The sequence below is a fragment of the Pezoporus wallicus genome, unplaced genomic scaffold (genome assembly GCF_028554395.1).
Source record: "Pezoporus wallicus isolate ANWC-B61680 ecotype Strahan unplaced genomic scaffold, APGP_CSIRO_Pwel_v1 contig_7985, whole genome shotgun sequence".
Taxonomy (NCBI): Eukaryota; Metazoa; Chordata; class Aves; order Psittaciformes; family Psittacidae; genus Pezoporus; species Pezoporus wallicus.
The window spans coordinates 1,986,823-2,006,287 of NW_026636538.1; the positions used below are offsets into that span (position 1 = coordinate 1,986,823).

At 38.8% G+C, this 19,465-nt stretch overlaps 1 protein-coding gene across 1 annotated transcript in view; it reads right to left on the bottom strand.

Moving 5' to 3' along the window:
- Positions 1-1,209: 1,209 nt before the first annotated feature.
- The window catches only part of RGS22 (regulator of G protein signaling 22), a 71,737-nt gene continuing 53,481 nt past the window's right edge, over positions 1,210-19,465 (bottom strand). The window contains exons 19-27 of the mRNA XM_057400561.1: positions 16,690-16,852; positions 15,917-16,075; positions 14,052-14,111; positions 11,888-12,049; positions 8,892-9,071; positions 7,231-7,371; positions 4,395-4,529; positions 2,878-3,000; positions 1,210-1,352 (exon numbers count right to left, since the gene is read on the bottom strand). Coding sequence (XP_057256544.1) covers positions 1,242-1,352; positions 2,878-3,000; positions 4,395-4,529; positions 7,231-7,371; positions 8,892-9,071; positions 11,888-12,049; positions 14,052-14,111; positions 15,917-16,075; positions 16,690-16,852 — 1,234 coding nt within the window. The 3' untranslated portion in view covers positions 1,210-1,241. The remainder of the gene's footprint in view (positions 1,353-2,877; positions 3,001-4,394; positions 4,530-7,230; positions 7,372-8,891; positions 9,072-11,887; positions 12,050-14,051; positions 14,112-15,916; positions 16,076-16,689; positions 16,853-19,465) is intronic.

The window sequence follows — 19,465 nt, forward strand, 5'->3', positions numbered from 1 at the left end:
GAGGAGCAGAGGAGGAAGGGCAGCAATAGTCCAAGTTCTGTTAATTTTTTCAAGTCCATCTAATTTCAGCATAGGCTTAAGAAAAACCAAACCAAACCAAAACCTCCAGGGGATAGTTCCTTCTAGGAATTCAAGCTTTCAAGCAGAATCTCATTTTCTGTCTTTATCAGACCTCTTTGCTGTCCCACTTCTTTCTCCCATTCTAATATTTAATTGGCTTTGGCAGAGATGATCTATTACTAGTTCTGTGTCAAGCTTTTGCCAGTAACTCCATGGGGTCTGAGCTTCCTCCAGTTATCTCACACTCCTATTTAAAGTACTTTAACTGGAAAGCTTACTTAACAGCATTTCAGAGAGTACCATTTTGCAACAAAGTCCATCTGGTCAGCATTAAGTCCGCTTACCATGACTGGAGTGAAGAATGATCTTGCCTTCATGTTGAGGCTGTACAGCTTCAGTTAACTGTGATTTGGAGTGGGATAACTTGCTACTAATAAGCATCAGCACTGACAGCAGGAAAACTAGCTTTTAAGAACCCAGTTTTCAAAGCTCGCTTGTTGGCATCTGGTACTTACTTTCTGCTTCTTGGGAAGATTTGAGTGTTTCTTCAACATCACACTAATCTTTGGAGAAATTGTGGATTTTTCAGAGTTTCAAGGCTTGGGGAAGGACATAGATGAGGTATTTGCATATGAAAAGAAAATTAAAATAATGGGAAACTGAAGGGGTTTAATATTACGTAGTGCTGTTGCTAGCCCTACTGCTAAATTGAGCTATTTAATGAACAAACAGGTCATCAAATCCTTTGGGAAGACCTAAGAAGATATTCACAGCTGAAACAAGGATGAAGCAATGCCTCTTACAACCCCCAAAGCACACTGACAAACTGGTGAGAAAAAAGTTGCATCTCTCTGGTTGTATGTAAGTTGATGAAGCATGAGAAGCCAGGGAGGTAAAATGCGTATGTGAACCAAATAGGACTGCCATGTCACTCTGCAGAATGAAGAAATGTCCATATTCCTCTCTGCAGTAAAGGCAATGCTGATAGCCTACAACTTTCACTTTCCCTTTCTTAGGAAACCTACTGTCACTCACAAGTATGGTGCAGAGAGCAACTCCCCTGCAGACAGCGTAAGAGAGGCAGAGATTTATATCCACAATTCCAAAGGAGAACAAAATCCTTAACACTGTGAGAATTTCACCTAAGCTACAAGCTTGTTCTCCTAAACCGCAGAGCTTGGTTAACAAGCTGTAAGGACAGATGATGAAGCTTTCTCCAGATCTTCTTGCATTTTAAGAAGTACTCTCTCCTGCTCCAAGGCTTCTATGTACTTGGAATAGGACCAGGAAGCCTGAAAGAACCATGAAAAATGATCAGCCTCCAGATCATATCACTTGCAGTTCCTGGTCAATTTCAACAGTAAGACAAAAATCTTGTTTATGTTATATCCCTGATATTGAATAATTACAATTATTAAGAAGAGAAATTTTGTCACGATAATACTGGAATCCTGGGGGAAAAAAAAGAAAAATATGTTGCTGCAAATAAGTGAATCTCGAAACACCATGAAAGGCAATTTAAGCAAGTTTGATAGATATGATGTCTATATTCATTTATTCTCCATCCCTGATCTGAGTGCTATTCTCTCTCCTTTTTTCTTCAAAACCTTAATACAGCAGGCCTTTTCCCTCCCAAAATATCAGTCTTTTGTGCTATTGAGGACTTAATTTAATCTCCCTGCCACATCCTTCCTGTGTGCCCTTCCTCAAATCATCAAAGTTCTCATTAATCTCACAGTTATTTCTCCCTGCCCTCTCCAGCAGAATGCTGCTACTGCTACAGGCAGATCAACTGGAGATCTCATCCTTCCCTTTTCTAAGGAACAATTGCTCTTTACATTGCAACAACCACAGTTCAGGTTCCGTGTAAATTTAAGGTCACTCTCTCAAATCAGTATGAGAACTGTACTTTGGCCTCTTCTTGAGGGCTCAGACATATGATAGTGATATACTGGCTCACTCAACTCAAGTTTGTTTTTTTTTTTAAAAGTAAGTATGAGCAAAGGTAAAAAGGTCTGTTTAAGGGATAACAGTGTGAGCTTAACTATGAGGTTTGGAAGGTGGTTTCAGATTTTTGGGGTATTTCAGGCTGCCTATTTCTATGTTCTGCTCATCGCTAACATAATGCCATGGGCAGAGCTCAGTGGAATACAAGGAGTGACCAAAGTGCAGTTTACTCCTGCATCACATCATAGCTGTGATTATGTGGTTGCACAGATTCCCCATTATGGCAGTATCAACTCAGCTATAAATGATCCCTTGATCTGCCCAAGGTGGCATGTCTGTTCTTCCTGTTTCTCCAATAAAGTGACTGTTACCTTTTCATTACAGATTTGATACATCATGAGAGTTGTTCTGGAATACTAAAAACCTGTTTTCTGACAGGTTTTCTATTCAAGTACCTGGATTTCCTAAATGAGTTCAGCTTCCGTTTTTGACATTTGAGCAGAACAGGACTCAAGCCTAAACCAAATTCTTTCAGGACATGAAATTCACAAGTAATTTAAAGCTTCTTATTCCAGAATTGAACTTAATTGTCTTCAATTTATCTTTAAATTAAAATGATCTTTAAATCTGCACACATAAAGAGTTTAATATGTTGCTGGATAGTAATACTCCTCAGAACCTAAATCTTAAAAAAAAAATCACCTATAAGGTAGGTAAACTTATAACAATGAAGTTAGTTGTAGAAGAATAAATAATTATTGAAGAACCATGTGACAGTAGCATTCAAAACCAAACTCCACCCTCCCATTCTTCCAAGACATTTCCCCTCTCTTGAATGATGACATCTATAGCAACATGTTTATTATTCACCTGTGACTCATGTCCAACTGAAAATGGTGCTTGTCCTGTCTTCACACCAGTCTCATCTGTGAAAGCACTGCTTAGCAAACTGATGGGTTTTGTCCCAGGTTTTGTCCCCCCTTCTTTACCCTGCTAATAAGAAGTACTCATAATTAGGTGGAAATTATAATTACTGAGCTAAAGTAAAAAGCTAAATCTGGGGAAGGAAAAATTAACGTTGGGAACAAGATAGTGTCATATGCAGTAACGTTTTGTAAAGCCCAGTTTCATAATTCCTCACATTGGCATAATGAAAAGTAGCAGAAGATTAAAAAGCATTTCTTTGTCCTAAGCAAAGTTTCCTGACCTCTTCACTCCTGCAGACTACCGTCCTTTCAGATTCAATACCTGCTCCAAAATACAGCTAAGTGAGAGGGCAGATCTGAAACAGAATGCATTTTAAGGACAGAGAGGCCATTGTGATCCTCTAATTTGGCCTCAGGTATAAATGTAGAACATTGGATTTGTCATGATTAATTCCAGCTTGGTCCAGTATCTGTGAATGAACTACAGTATACATGTTAGGAAAACAGGCAATCTGATTTAAAACATTCAAAGTGAAGGACAAGGCACTGTAACCCTTGGTAAGGTGGTCTGGTGATTAACTATTTGTCATTTTCATGTTGGTTTAGTGTTTTACTGGGGCTGCATCTTTGTAAATTCTGTCCAATGATACCAAAATTATAAAAAGGTGCCTTTCCTTCCTCATCACACCCACTGTCCTATGAGCCCATCATCTGTAAGGATGACTTTTGGGTATAGAACTGCCCAGGCAATTTTCTTCTCTCTAGAAGCCAGCTTACTAACTTTTGTGGCCCACTCAATGGAATGGAGATGCCAAAGCAAATATAACAGTAGCATGTATAATAATATATTGCAGTTTATATTTGCTAGGGAATGGTGAATTAAGTGACGTCTTTAATAATGTCTTGAATAATAAATTAGGCAATGTTATGGCAATGTCATATCCCATGACATTGCACCAGTGTCTTATCCCATGACATACCACTTACTAACAAATAAACTTACTGCTAAGAAGATTAAACAGAGGTGAGGGAAATAATGGAAAAGGAAAATCAATGATTATGGTTTTACCTTTCTCTGCGAAGGGCATGGAAGGAGTAAGTACAGATTTACAGCGGAAGTTGAAACTATTACTTGAAAGTAAAAATTCCAAAATGTACTTTGGAGGTAAAATGCAGTTGTATATACAACAAATTACAGATACTGGCATCAAGGAAGTCTGCAAAAAATGACTAATGATACTTTTTTAAGTATGTGTCTAGCAGTTAATAAAAGAACAAACCCACAGATGAGCCAAAGATGAGTCCATATAGCTGTGTCACACTAAGGGCAAATATGTGAAAATGGAGAAGCAAACCAACCATACTCTCCCAAGGCAGTATCTTTCAAAACAACTATTTCAGCTCTATACTGAAGTAATCACATTATATTGAACGTTCAAGTTTACTTCACCCTGTACCTACCCCTTCCTGCTTTCCAGATAAGAGGTCTTTGCGTTGTACCGTGCTTGGTTGGCGTCCCTCGCCGTGGGGAGAGTGGCTGTCAGCCACTCCTCCCTTGCCCTGAGTCAATTGCCGGGTAGCCTTTGATACGGTTTGCTCCATAAATAACAAATAGGCAGACACAAAAATTATTGAGATAGTCAAATAATACTAAGTCATACTAAGTCATGCATCATTGTCCAGTGAAAACTTCCTTGTCTGCCCATTTTTTCTGTTGTACTACATGAAAGTCCAACTCCTACCCAGTCAGTTCAGAAAGTGACGTGAGCCCAGGTAGATGTGGTACCCTAGGGACAAATCTGTGAGGAAGGCGAAAGTAGTATTTCTCCCTCACGAACATGATTGTTCTGTTTGACATAAACCCAAAATGGCAACTGATTTGTGGAGCCAGGGATGGGGGGAGGGATATATGTAAAAAGTATTTTAAGTATATTTCATGTGGATCTAGCAGTTAATAAAGGAACAAATCCACAGATGAACCAAAGATGAGTCCGTATAGCTCTGTCACACTAAGGGCAAATATGTGAAAATGGAAGCAAACCATACTCTCCCAAGGCAGTATCTTTCAAAACAACTATTTCAGCTCTATACTGAAGTAATCACATTATATTGAACATTCAAGCTTACTTCACCCTGTACCTACCCCTTTCTGCTTTCCAGATAAGAGGTCTTTGCGTTGTACCGTGCTTGGTTGGCGTCCCTCGCCGTGGGGAGAGTGGCTGTCAGCCACTCCTCCCTTGCCCTGAGTCAATTGCCGGGTAGCCTTTGATACGGTTTGCTCCATAAATAACAACTAGGCACACACAAAAATTATTGTCAAATAATACTAAGTCATACTAAGTCATGCATCGTTGTCCAGTGAAAACTTCCTTGTCTGCCCATTTTTTCTGTTGTACTACATGAAAGTCCAACTCCTACCCTGTCAGTTCAGAAATTGAGGTGAGCCCAGGTAGATGTGGCACCCTAGGGACATATTTGTGAGGAAAGAGAAAGTAGTATTTCTCTTTCAGGCTGCTCATTCTTCTGTTTGACATAAACCCAAAATGGCAACTGATTTGTGGGGCCAGAGATGGGGGGGATATATATAAAAAGATACTGGTTTTAACCCTTGCCAGAGCTTTACTGTCCTTCAGCATGAGCCTGGCAAGACTGGGGAGCACAGACATTACTTTAAATGCCAAGAAATCATCACGTTCTACAAGATGCCAAGTGAACCTGCTATCACTTACTTTAGATGAACCTTATCAGTATTCTTCAGGGATACTGAATCAGTTGAATAGTTTTGTTACCGAGAGGACAGAAATCTTAGGCAAGAGAACAGGAAATAGCAAATTCCTTAAACAGTAACAGGAAGGGAAAAGGGTTTTAAAAACTTACCTGTTCCACCTATTCTTTCAAGAAATTTTACAAGGTAATTGGTTTTCTTTTTTTTTTTTTTTTGTGAGAGTAGTCTGCAGACTGTTTACTAAAGTGCATTCTCTGCCTGTCACTTTCTAAAATTTCTTATCCTATTTCCCAGCTTAGAAGGGTAATTCACCTTTCCTGTTTGCTCTCCATAAAAGCTGAGCTTTTGTGCTCCTGGCCAAGATTTGTTCTTTACTTCCTTGATCTTAATCAGAAATCTTATAGAGAGGGAACAAACAGATGGAAAATATAAGTCTGTGAAAATGCAGAAGTGCATTACTTTGAAATATTGCATTCTTGTACTGTAAGTATTGCCAATGGCCTTGCCAGATATATCTGTATGGAGGCAACGTGCTTTGGAGAAAGGAACATGAGTTCCTGGATTTTAGGCTTCACTTGACACTGGTGTGTGGCCTTGAGTAATGCTTCACTGGTCCTCAGTTTTCATGTGTCTGAAAGAGGATCACAATGTGTACATGTTCTTATGGGCATATATGTCTTTATCTGTCCAGGTACTCATGTGGTTCTCATCATGAGTAACATCTCAACACATGTGTACATAGTATTTAAAATATGTGCAGGTCTTTTAATGCTACTTATGATGGTTTGCAAGTCCAATAATTTCTCTGCCCTTAAATGAATGTTCTTTCCTCAAAGCTGGCCAAACAATTGCATTTTGTAAAAAATAAACTTTTGCAAAGCCTATAATCAATAGAAAAAAAATCCATTATATTTTAATAACAAAATTCCAAGAAAAACAATTTTACAAGCAAGCATTCCTCTGTAGAGGTCATAGTTCTGTTAATACACTGAAACTGTCTGGAAACTCATTGTGAACAGTCTAACAAATTCACTGTCAAAGCTGAGAAATATTCAAGAAAAGACAAAGACAAAGCAATTAGCACTTTTGTTGGGCTTTTTTTAATAATGTGCAGACTTTTCAAATGCTTCCTCTGAAAAATAGATATGAAATCTGGTTTTGTTTTGTTTTGTTTAGCTTTCAATAGTGACCCAGAACTGTATATTCTAAAATACGACAGTGCATGCTGTCCATTGTACACATGGACCATACATAGATTTATATTTTTTTAAATTCAGCCCTCTTTTTCGCTCTTCTCTTGGCACAAAAGATGACTAAAATACATTTTCCTCTCTGCTTAACAAAAGGAGTATTCCACTGGCTCATCTGCTTCAAGTTAAACATATGTATATGCATCGGCAGGATAGGGAACTAATCGCCCTAGGACTGGGTTGCATGTAAAGCTTGAATTCTAACAAAAAGATGTTGGTAGCTTTGGATCAGGCTGAGGGTATATTACAATTCATGTGTGCTTGCTCATGAAGGAGTTTTTATGTGGTTGTCAGCTGCCACCCGAAACTTTGTGAACCTTACCTCTGCTGTTCCATCTTCCTTCTTTTGCATCTTTTTTCCCTTTTTTCTCTCCAAGGCAAGTAGAATTTTGTCGCTAGCCAAATTGCTTTGAAGCTTACAAAATTTTGGCCAAAATTTAAACAGAAGAGCAAAAATACTCATCTGTGCAGAAAGAAAAAAAAGTCAATCTTGACTATATTAAGAAAACAGTTTACTGTAAAATAAAATGTAGTTTACCATGAGAATGAAATAACTATTTCTTTTTCAATATACAGCCTTGTTCCTCCCACGTACTGTGTCCTGACATTTCAGCCCAGCTTTGCTCAGCACATGCTTTTCATCAGTGTGTTTATTATTGGTGAGAAATCTTCCTAAAACACAGCTAAAAGGCACCTCCTTTTTTTATATATTTCCCTAAACAATTGTTTGCATTAATGAAAACATCCATCATTTTTTACAAGTATTCTTGATAACATATACACCAGTAGAATTGCCTTTGCACCACTGTTCTGCTCAAGTATTTCAAATATTCAGTTCATTAGGAGGAGGGCTTTTTTCCCCTCCTTAAGAGAAAGGAAATACTTTTTTGCCTCTGGAAAGGCTCTTAAACCACATTACAGATCTATGAGCAAATCTTGGATAATTTCTAAATGATATAATCTCTCACAGGGTCTTTTTTGAACTAGAATAAGAAAAACAATTTTACAAAAGCAAACAGAGGGGGTCAGTCAATTCTGTTGCTGCACGTACTAAGGCTCACATTTTTCAATTTGTTTAGATGTTTAATTCTCATTGAGAAACTGGGCTTCAAAGGAGCCAAACATGCTCAGCACCTCACTGCTTCTGGATTTGAAAGTGACATGCGAGTCCCTCTCATGTGCCTGTCACAGCTTTTTGGCCAAGTTCTTCCCTTGGTTTTGTGCCATGTTTCTGGAGTTCAGTGGGTTTTACACAGGCTGAAATGACACTTCTATTTCTCTTAGGACCTATAGGTACACTTTTCTCTGACAAACCATTCGTCTTTTGTGGTCCAAACACTTTATAAACTCACAGTTGATGCTTAAAGGTGTTGGCAATGATTTTTAAGGAAAACAAGAAGAACTAGCTTTCTTAAGTTTAGAAGATTGATCAGAGAAGACAGTATTGAGGAATAAGAAAATAGTAAGTCTATAGTAAAGTTAACAAATTCCTGTTCAGTCTGATTAGTACGAAGATCAGAGAGAAAATTGTCTACTGCCATTTAATACAGGCTTTCTGTAATAAAGGGAAAGATATTAAGTGAAGCTGTCTTGTGCTTTACTCACATCTGCGTTTTTTTCACAAACTACAAAAACTACAAACTTTCTACCTACAAATTACTTTGCCTTCATTAACCAAGTGGTAAAGAGCGAGCAATTAAAAACATAGACATAAGTGATTTCTACTGCCAGAATTCCTAACACAGTCTTGGGTAATGCCTTGCCAGCTGTCAGAGATTGCCCGGTTTATTGAGCAGTAAATCTGAAGCCTTTCTGTCATCTCCACTGTACAATCTTCATTGAAATGCATTACTATACTGTTCTCCTTCATGCCCATGTTTATGTATGGAGTCCAAATTGTCACATGAGCAACAAAGACTCTCCTTAAAATCAGACAAGCAGACTCTAGCCAGACCCATTATAAAGATTCTCCCAGCTTCTTACCTGTGCCTCTCTAAAAATGTAAGGTCCTAGCTCTCTCCTGTGCTCCAAAATTTTCTTTGCTTGTTCCATTGGGATGTCAATCTGCAAAGCTGGAGGTATGGCAGAATTAATAAAGCAGTCAATAATAGTGGTGATCTTTTTCTGGATTGTGGTGTCATCACAGTGAGAATGGCACAAGTCCTGAAAGATGAAAAATAGCATATTCAGTCAAGAAAGAGAGAGAGAGAGGCAAGACCCTTTCCAGGGGCCCAGTGATCAAAGAGTAATAGTCATACAAAAATAATTACACAGTAGATCCTTTCAGTATGTAGGACAAAATTCTTTTAGCAAATGTGCACGGTCAAAGACATAGTTAAGACATGAGCAGGCCTTCTGGTTTGCAAATGCAGATAATAGCAATCTTTGCTTTTAGGTAATAATCTCTGCCTGCACGTTCTAATGAAACATGATAGTATTTATTCTGCATTCAGTCTGTTACTGTCAAATAGGAGGCATTTCTGAAAAGAGAAACACACCTACAAGCATGAAATGCACTGATTCTCACAATGAGCCTGCTATGACTAGCATACCCATGGTAACTAAAAGGCAAAGCCATGCCCTAAACTACCAGTATGATCTTCCATTCATTGAAATCTACTAGTTTCACCATTCATTTTCTAGCTTCCCAAAACCTCAGTGTTTGAAAACACTCTGGGCAGAACAGAAAATAAAATTAACCTGAACTTACAAGGGTGAGATGTCAAAGGAACACTGGAGGTTTGCTACCTTTTTTTAATGTGATCCTATTGTTGTTCTTGTAAAGCCTGTTATTACTGTGTCTTCACACTCTGACAGTGCTACAATTGGACTTTGACAAGAAGGAAAAATAATTCAGTGAACATCCTTCAAATGCTTTGGAACACAAACCTTCCATCTATCCATAAACACCAAGAAATTTCTGTAACATTAGGAGATCATCTCGTCTATCTACTAGAGACACAATGAGCCCTCTAGAGAATTTTCAGGAAGAGAGCTCTAAATGAAGAATACACATTTAGTTTTGGTATAGGAGGCTGGATATTTACTTTGCAAAGAAATTAAAAACAGGGCTTTTAACCAGAAATGTGGTATGCGAAAGAGCTGGCTTCTATTATTATGAATAGTTTTGTGATGGAAAAAAGAACGATAACAGCTACAATGAACAAAGTAAGGCAATACAAAAACATATTCAATATATCCTAAGAATATATTATGGCTTCCTTTGTTCATCTAACATAGAAGAAAAGGCAGAGAGCCGTAGTGAGAAGACAAACAAGCCATATGATATGAAGAGGGATGAGACATGAGCACAGAGGAGCAGATGGAAATGATCCACAGAGTTATCTTTTTTGTATTTGTTTAAGAAATAAAAAATGTTTGGGGATTGTCCCAAGATGTGCTGCCAGCCTGATGGGTTACAGGGAGCGATGCAGTCATTGACTCCTAGAGGGAGTTCTGTCTAAACTGATGGCATGATAGAGCTCAGACAATACAAGCATGCACTGTGCAAAGTGCTGCCCACGTCTTTGGCAATGTGCCTCCAGTTCAGCCTGACCCACAACACTCCTAATACTCTAGCCCTTTGCTTCTATAAAAGAGCATCAACTGCAAACCATGACAAATCTCATGCATGTGAAAATATGGTCAGATTGTACTTTATCTTGATAAGAAGACAAGTAAAATTAACAAATGAAAGAGAGGGGGTGGGACAAAAAACAATGAAGCCTTTCTTCAGAGAGTAGATCCACAAAGAAAACAGTCTAAACTACACTCCACATGTCCTCCACAATGTAGCAATGAAGAGTCATAAATCTGAGAAGGGTTTATGCCCTGGAATTTCAGGTGCCTTCATGTCAAGCTTCTAGTCTAAGCTATTCACTCTAAAAATGAGAGACAGCAGCACCCCCAGAGAGCATTTCAGCCAATGATTCCTTGCTTGGGGATGTGAGGGGAGATTGCCCTGGAAACAAAGGAGCTTCAGCTTCTTAAGCAGACCCCAAATTCAAATGTGTAAAATCAGACAATGAAATTACACCCATATGCCTACAGCAGGATCTCCAGTGCTGATGCTGATGCATGTGCTACTGCAGCATCAGCTGTGTTTACCTCCTAATTTCTGAGCCTGTTCTAACCTCATGCTTCCTGCATGCAATGTGCACACAGCCTATGGTTAGGAGTTCAGGAAAGGCTCTGCACTGTGGTAGCACCTTTGCATCAGCAACATCGCAGAAGCAAAAGGAATGAGGAACATGTGAAAGATATGTGGTGTCCCTGTGCTCAGTCCAGGGTGATGCTAGGAGACTGCAGTGTGATTTAAAGCTCACTCCAGAGTTTTCCCATTGTGTTTCACCCCACAGAGCAGCAATTTCACAAAGGGTAATGTATTTGGGAGAGTGGAAATCCCTGCTGACCTTCCCCATCACATTTCATCTCAGCCATGTCTTCAGCTGCAGTCAAAAGTGACTACAAAATGCAAGGGAGCTGGGTTCTGCATTGTACATATAAGCTTTTTATGGAGATACTGTCTTTGTATCTGTACATTTGATTGAATTTAAAAGTTTAGTTTTCTCTGATTTTTGAGTGATTGCCGGATTCAGCAATAATCCCATTATTTAACAGTATGCAACTAGAAAGACAGAATGAACATTTTAATGCTCACGTATTTTGTACTGCTCAGCAGATGTATACCAAAATCTGGGCATTAGCTAGTTAGTAGTGTCCCTTTAGAGACTCAGAAGAATATTACAGTTTGAAAAACATAAAGAACTGTAGGAATAATACATTCAAGTAATTTAAAATATCTACCTTTAAGAAGTGAGAATTTTTGTAGAAGAAAAAAGGTTTAAACAGTGAAATAGTTTTTACGATGAACAAGAAAATACCTAGAGATATTTTGTTAAAATTCTCCTAATATGCAGTATTGAATGCATTTGCTTACAAATTGAGTGACACTCCCTTGCTCCATTTCGCCACTGTACCTTATACTTCTGGACCTCTTGCCAAAAGAGCAATCCATTGGCCAGTAGATCTCCTTGCAGTGACACAAAACGTTGAAATTCATTGGCTGTTACTGGATTCAACAGTGCTTTGCGGAAAGCAATTACTTCACTAGATGAAGAAACACACTTATTGTTCGCATGCTGTCAAAAGAAGAAATAAATGCACCAAATAAACTTTGTTTCAGAAAGCAATAACAAAGGCGATAGTTAGCATAAACTGTCTGATTCTTATCTGCACTGACCCTAGCTTTCAGTAGTTTAAGAGTTTATGGCATGGATGGAATAGAATGTGGCAAGGTTTCATTTCTTTCTTTCCTTCTTTCTTCTTTTTTTTTTTCCAGTTTGGTTTGGGCAGCATTTTTTGGAAGACGTGATGGGAGAGGAAATGACTGACAATGATTTAGACCATATGACTACATACTATAAAGTATGGAAACAGCTATTGTTATTGATTATGGCAACAGGCTACTTTTCTAGAGAACAGTTTGAGTTTTCTGCAAACAAACAACAAAGAAAAAGACACAGAAAAACCACATAGCTTAAAGTTGTAAAATGCTTCTGACAGGGATCTCACCAACAAAATGAGCTTTGAAATGTGTTGCAATGATCACCAACAGAAGCTGGAGAGTTTGCTCTCTGTGGAATAAAGCCACCAATAGTAAAAGGAAATTTAAAGCCATCGAGACATTTCACAGTCATCGAGACATGCTGCAAAGCACAGAGTGGTAGGCAGCCAGGAAAGGGTGGAGAAAGAAAAATGGCTTATTCAGAGACAGTTTGTTTGAAATAAGTTCAGGCTGGCCTGCGTTCCTGAACAAACAGTTCTTGTGTTGTCACTGAGAAGCAAGCCAAACAACCCACTTTTGTTATCAGATGGATGAATGATAACTGTCTTGTAACAGTATAAAATTCTTGAAGTCCTGAAGGGATGGAGTGCTGTTCGATGGTCAGCATAGGACAAAGGCATTTTTAGTTCTTGCAGACAGCCCTGGAAATCTAACCTGACTCTAACCTGAAGGTCTTTCTGCAGCTTCTCTTAAGAACAGGGGTTATACTTTACGTCCTGCCACAGAGGCTGCCAGGGGTAGGAGCCTACCCTACCAAAAGGGTGAGTGGTGGCTGTCCAAAAGGTCCTTTGGTTAAAATAAAGTCAGCTCAGATTAGACAGTAAGATGGGATCATCTCACCCCTCTTCCAATTCTCCAGTCATGTTCTGCCCCCTGTGACCAGGATTTAGGCAACTTTTTGGAAAACATGTTTCTGGGGCATGTGCATAAAGGGAAGAACAAAATGTTGCTCCCATCCCTATACTAATATATGAACACTGCTTATTTTATGGGTCAACCTTGAAGCAGAACAGGGAAAATAACCATCTTCCTGACAGACAAAGGGAAAACTCAGCTAACAGAACCCACATGCCCTTCGGATCCCTTTTGAGCTGATGGTTTGCATGAATAATTGGTGACCGGGTCTCCAGTTTGATTTCAACAGACAATAAAAGTTCAACTGAATAAATGTACACAACTTGTGTGTTGGCAATCACAAAGAGTTCACTGCTCTTCAAGAGGAAAAAACTGGCAAACATCTGATGAAATGTATTATTACAGAGGTTTAAGATGTTTAAAATTGATATTATCTCAGTACTATAAGATTAAAATACAATTCTGAATGAAACAGATACTGTGAGATACGATTAAACCTGCCCACTCCACTGCATACTTCACATTCCCTTTTGTGTCTGCACGTAATCCACTCGCAATAATAAATAAACTACCAGATGCTGGAATGAACAGCTTGTCCCAATAAGTCCATTGCATGCAAAATACAGATAAATGTGAATTAAAGGTACAATATCAGTTTGAGGAGGGTTAGTGTTCCAAAGCCCAGGACAAGAGACATGTTTTTTCAAGTATGACTTCCCCAGCCAGGAAGGGAGAGAAATCTACCATGAACACCCAGCAGGGATCTAAATTCACCAGTGATGTGAGCAATCAGTCCACTGCAGCCAATACAATCATGCCTGCTTTCAACAGCATTACATTTGGGCCACACACTGTCAGCATGGAAATTGTGAAGGATGTGCAAGGTCCAAATGAAAAAGACGGTGAAACTGCAGACACAAGAGTCAGGAAACTTCACTTACCTTCCACAGCCTAGTTGTCTTCTGTTTTTGTCGTGAAAGATCTTCAGTTATGTCCCTTATCTACGATTGAACAGATTATAATTGCTTTTTTTAACTCTTCTTGTTTCCTGTTCAGCTCAGTAACTATTATAGTTGATACATCTTCATATGGATGCTTATATCTGAATCGTGTTGTGGACCCACACTGAATGCCATCCCTCATTCAGCTATAAATGAGCACATGCTCATCAAGAGAGGGAAGTTAAAGAAGGCAACAGGCAGTAGCGGTCAGACTGCACTCTTCCACTGGTTTATCTTATCCATAATGCTCTGAGGGATCAATTATGTTAGAAAGAAATTTGGGACTTTTTCTTTTCTTTTTTTGGTATGAAATTGTTTTGGTTCCTTTGGACAGCTATATCAGAAACACAGACTTGACTTCACAGCTTCTTTGTAGGAAAAATACACCTCAAATCAAGGGCAGATTTTCTGAGTAAGGACTACCGAGCATGGCCACTGTACTTGGTCACTGTGAAATATGAAGCCAATTTGAGAATGTCATCTGGTTTCATTCCTTCTGAAATACTTTCTTCAAAGGACCTTTTCATCCTCTGAATTTGCAATAAGAAAGAGAAAAGAGAATTCAGACATCAATGGAGTAGAAAGACTGAAAGCTCATTAGAAGTATGTATTTCCTATAAACTGTTGAATACAGCATCTTCCAAACTGTGTGGGCTATTCTCCCTGCCAGCACAGTGCAGCAGGTGCAAGAAGATGCATGAGCTAGCTTCCAGACCTGGAAGCAGCTTAGCCTTAGTGCATGGTCTTGTGCCAGGGCTTGGAAAGGAGGCAGAGGTCAGCTGAAAAGGGCAGAGGGTTAGGAAATTTTGCTCTAATTAGCATATTCTTTATTAAAATCACTGTTTGTCTTATCAGAACCTATACTTCTCAGATTGCTTAGTGCTCTGAATCAATGAAAAGAATTACAGTTCATATGCACTTCCAACAACACTTCTGATAACCTTTTTGATATTAAAAAGAGGATAGAAAACAAGTTTTATGAATCACCACAGTGCGCGTATTTGTCTGCTTGGTGGAACTGTCAAGTTTCCTTCTGATGTGACATTTGCATTTCAGAAGCAATTGTGGAAGTGCAAAAAGCCAAGTCATTTTGCATCTGTCACCATCAGGACGATCTCCCTACATAGATCCCAGCCACATAGGCACACTCATAAAAGGCAGATGTTAGCTCTGCCCATTCCCCAGTCCTTCTAATGAGCCAGCAGGAGTGAAAGGCTCCTCATTCCCAGTTTTCTGGCAACTTTCTGAAGTAACCAATTGAAACAAGGCTTGTAGCAGTTAACATCCCCACTCAGCAGATTTCACAAGCCCTGGAGTAATTTCTACACCACAGCTCCAGATGGGAGAATACAGGCAGCATTAAAGAGAGAGGAAGAGAGAGAATACAGCAGGGAAAGCCCACTCATTTGCTTGTGTTCTTGTCCCCTTGGGCAAATCTTTTATACAAAGCAGCGTTTCTTCTGTATGTAAGGGTATGGCTAGGGCAAAATGTCATATAGACAGTAAAGCACTATGGCAAAGATTAGATTACTCTTCTGGCAGCCTGGCTGGCAGCAAAACTAACACCAGGTTCTTCACATTTAGGATAGAACAATAATACTGTCAGCTAGACTAAGCGTTCAGAGGAACTACCTTCACAGTTACCAGGCTAAATACTTCAACCTGTACATGCAACAGTGTCTCTTTAAACATTAACTGAATGTGAGTTGTGAGCTGCTTTTCATCTGAACCATTTTATCCCAACAGTGAATTATGAGCCAAACAACACGCAAAGTCTGGATGTGTTGCTGTTCTTAAAAAATTACCTTTGCTTGTCCCTCCACCCGATGGTGCTCATCTGCCAGGAACAATGGCAGCCATTGTTCTTCTAATCTCTTCTGGACACATTGCTGAATTTCTAGCAGAACTGTTGCTGAAAATTGATCCTGAAGGATTTGTCCCCATCCTCCACCTGAATGAATTATCTGAGCAATCCAAATACAATAACACATGACATAAACTTCTGTGTATACCAAAAATCCTTCATCTTTCTACATCCTTGATTTAGCAAAGCATGAGCTTAAACTGTAAGCAAAGCATTTAATGCATGCTTACCCAAGGCTCACATGTACTTTTCATAAAAGGGAACAGATTACATTTGTCCCTACCTATAATAGAATACAGACTCCAGCAAATACTACCCCAGCTTGACCAAGTAAATTTCTGAAGTATCAAGACATATCAGAGTACCACAGCTCAGACTTGCTGTCTGTAGCTTTACTGATGTACTAAGATAGGAACCTGGAACAAGTCACTCTACCTGACAGCCATTTTTATGCTTTTTCTGAGCTTTTTTGTGCATGCGCTGGCTGCAGCCTCAGATCAGGGTTTAAGAGAGATGTTCTGTAAGGAGAGTGGGAGGAAGAGCCTGAACAGGAAGGAAGAGACTGCCACAACCAGAACCAGATTTCTGGCCAAAAAATACAGGTAAAATTTTAGGAGATAGCCAGGGGAAAACCTGGAGCAAAGCTGCTTATGGACTTTTATCTCAGTCATATTCAGTGTGATTTTTTTCTATGAACAGTTTTGTAACTGGTACCTGTTCTTGTTGTTCTCTGGTAGCTGGGCTGTTGGGTCCAAAGAAGTATTGTTTGTTGAAGTACTTGTTTTTAATGTCTTTAGATTTTTCCTCCCTATTTTCTTTATCCTTGTGGAGCGTCTCTCTGAACTGTTCAATATCTAGCCAGCACATGAGATCCATGCTACAAACAAATTTAAACAGAATGTCTTTTCAATATTGAGTTAATTTCATCAACATTCTGGAGAGTTATTACTTTAATCACAAGCCACCAGAAATATCAGGTCAGATTGGACTGAAATTTTATGTCATTTTTAATTTGCTAGTACCATCTGGTGAGACCATGCCACTTGTTGAACAGGCAGATCAAACACATCTTTGGGATCTCTTTTAAAGTCCCTTGTGAGGTACCCTGAAAGAAGTAACCTCCGCAGTGTGTTGCTGCTAATTCCAGCAGGGACTGTGAACCAGAGTCATAGTGCAGAGCTCACAGAGAGAATGAAAAATGAAACAGATGAGAATTTGAAGCAGTACTGAGGCTGTGAGCCACCAAGAGATGAGTTGACACTTCCTGTTCTGCCTCCTTGTCATATTGCCTGAGAAAGGAGGAGGGATGACATCTGGAAACATCAGCCCCAGAAATCACGCTGTTCCTACCCTGTGTGAAGTGCTAGAGCTTAAGTCAGTTTGCAGTCAATCAGACAAAAACAATTTATGGTAGCTTTTGTTTCTATGGCTTTGTGTAGGCTGCCTCTCCATAAATCACTGGTTCTACTACTTATTTCAATATTCATAGTAAATGATAATTAATCACCATATGCAATTCTTAAACTTTGTTCATATTTGATTATGTGTACACTGTTAATTTAAGTTTGGTTTAATGGAACATATATTGGTTTTGTTCCTTAAACCAGAGGACAGAATAAGTGACATACCTACAGTTTCAGTTTTATTTATAGGCTGTTTTCTGATAGTATCTTATTATCTGAAGTTTTGTGAGCACTTTAATGAGGATATTCACTATATTTGCAGAAGAAAATATGAAACATTAAATTAAGACAAATCTGTTTCACTTTTCCATTCAGTTAATAACTGTTTTTTTCAAAGAATTAATCTAGAAATAAAATTTTCACAAGCATCTAACTGATTTAAGAACAGATGTCCACTTTCAAAAGTAGTTTGAGACCTAAGTTCTATTGAGACTGAAATTCTTTCATTTGCTAGTTCATCACAACGTAAGTTCACCCAAATGCAAGTGATCCAAGTCACTGTGGTTTATGGAGCTACTCCTTGGCATCTGCCAATGACAAACAATCAAATATGTCCATTTTATTTAAAAAGCAAAATATCTAATTGGAAAGTGTGTTAGGTTAAACTGTTTACAGTGGTGGCTTGTCTTACCATACTCTACTTTTTCCTTTCAACAGATCAGGAGCATGTGAATAGGCAGTCTGGCAAGACTAATAGGTGGTAAATCACTAACCCAAAGTAATGGGTAAAGTAACTGCTTTGCAATTGTGTGAATATGTCCTATATATTTAACAAAATATTTATTGACGGAACTCTTTTCAAACAAGAATTTGTGCTGAGGTAATCAGTCTGTCCTTCCTGAAACTTGGATCTCTTGTAATTAGGCAATAACAAAATTACACATTTTGATTAAGAAGCAAATGACATATTTGTTGGGTTTTGCTGAAATTTTCTAGACTGCATTAATTGTAGGATCACTTCAAGCTTATAGTACCATTAAGTATCTTAACTGTAGCATGCCGGTTGGACTTCAGAGTTACTAGATCTGGACTCAGCTCTGAAACACTGTTTTGTGAGACTTTTTTCAAATTTTTAATTCATTATAAATTTTTACAAAATAAAATTTCTCCATAAATTAAATATTTCTCTGCTTGGGTCTATCATGTAAAATGGGACTTGTCTGTGATTAACAGGGAGGCAGGAAGTCCCGAGGGTAACTCAGTGTACCTGTCCCAAGACCTGATCTTAGCCAGTGACCTGTTATCTGGTGATTTCTGCCATTTACCCAGTTAGAGGCAAACTCTAGACCAGTGGTCTCCAAAGCAGGGTGTACAAAGAGATGGTTCATTGGGGAACAGTAAGAAAATAATAGAACTTCAGTAGGACATGTATATAATTTATAAAAAATAAATATACATATATCAAGGGTGCATGCTCAAAAATTTTTTACTGATAGGGTGCACAATCAAGAACATTTGGAGACCACTGGTCTAGATAACTAACTCAGAATTCACTTGAACATAGGGACCTGCAGAAGTGATGACACTGAATTTTGGCCAGAGGAGTTGTCCTAGATGTCTATCTCTGGACACTTGCAGAAGAGCTGACCAGTATCTGGTCTAAAATGATAGCAGTGCTTGACTAGAAACAAGAGGCAGTACGTAAAGCATCCGTTTATGGGAACCCAGGTTAAAGGAAGGAAGTGACAGTTTCAGAACTTGCTAGCAGTTACTTAAAAAGTATATTTGCCTTTTCCTAAAACAGGATAGAGATTTGGGGGGGGGGGGGGGGGGGGCAAAATCACATTTACTTCTGCTAGTACTAGAACTTCTGTTTAGATGCTCACTTTCAAACAAATGGGCGCACTTTTCCAAAAACCCTGCATAAACTGTATCTGCTACAAGCTGGTCCTTAATTCTGTTTAGATCAGTGCAAACACAAAACTGCAGTTGTTCTCACACTGTAAGAATAATGTGTCTGTCTTCTATTTGTACATTGTTATAATACCCAGCTTTAATTTTTAAAATGCACTAAATTGAGTCTGTAC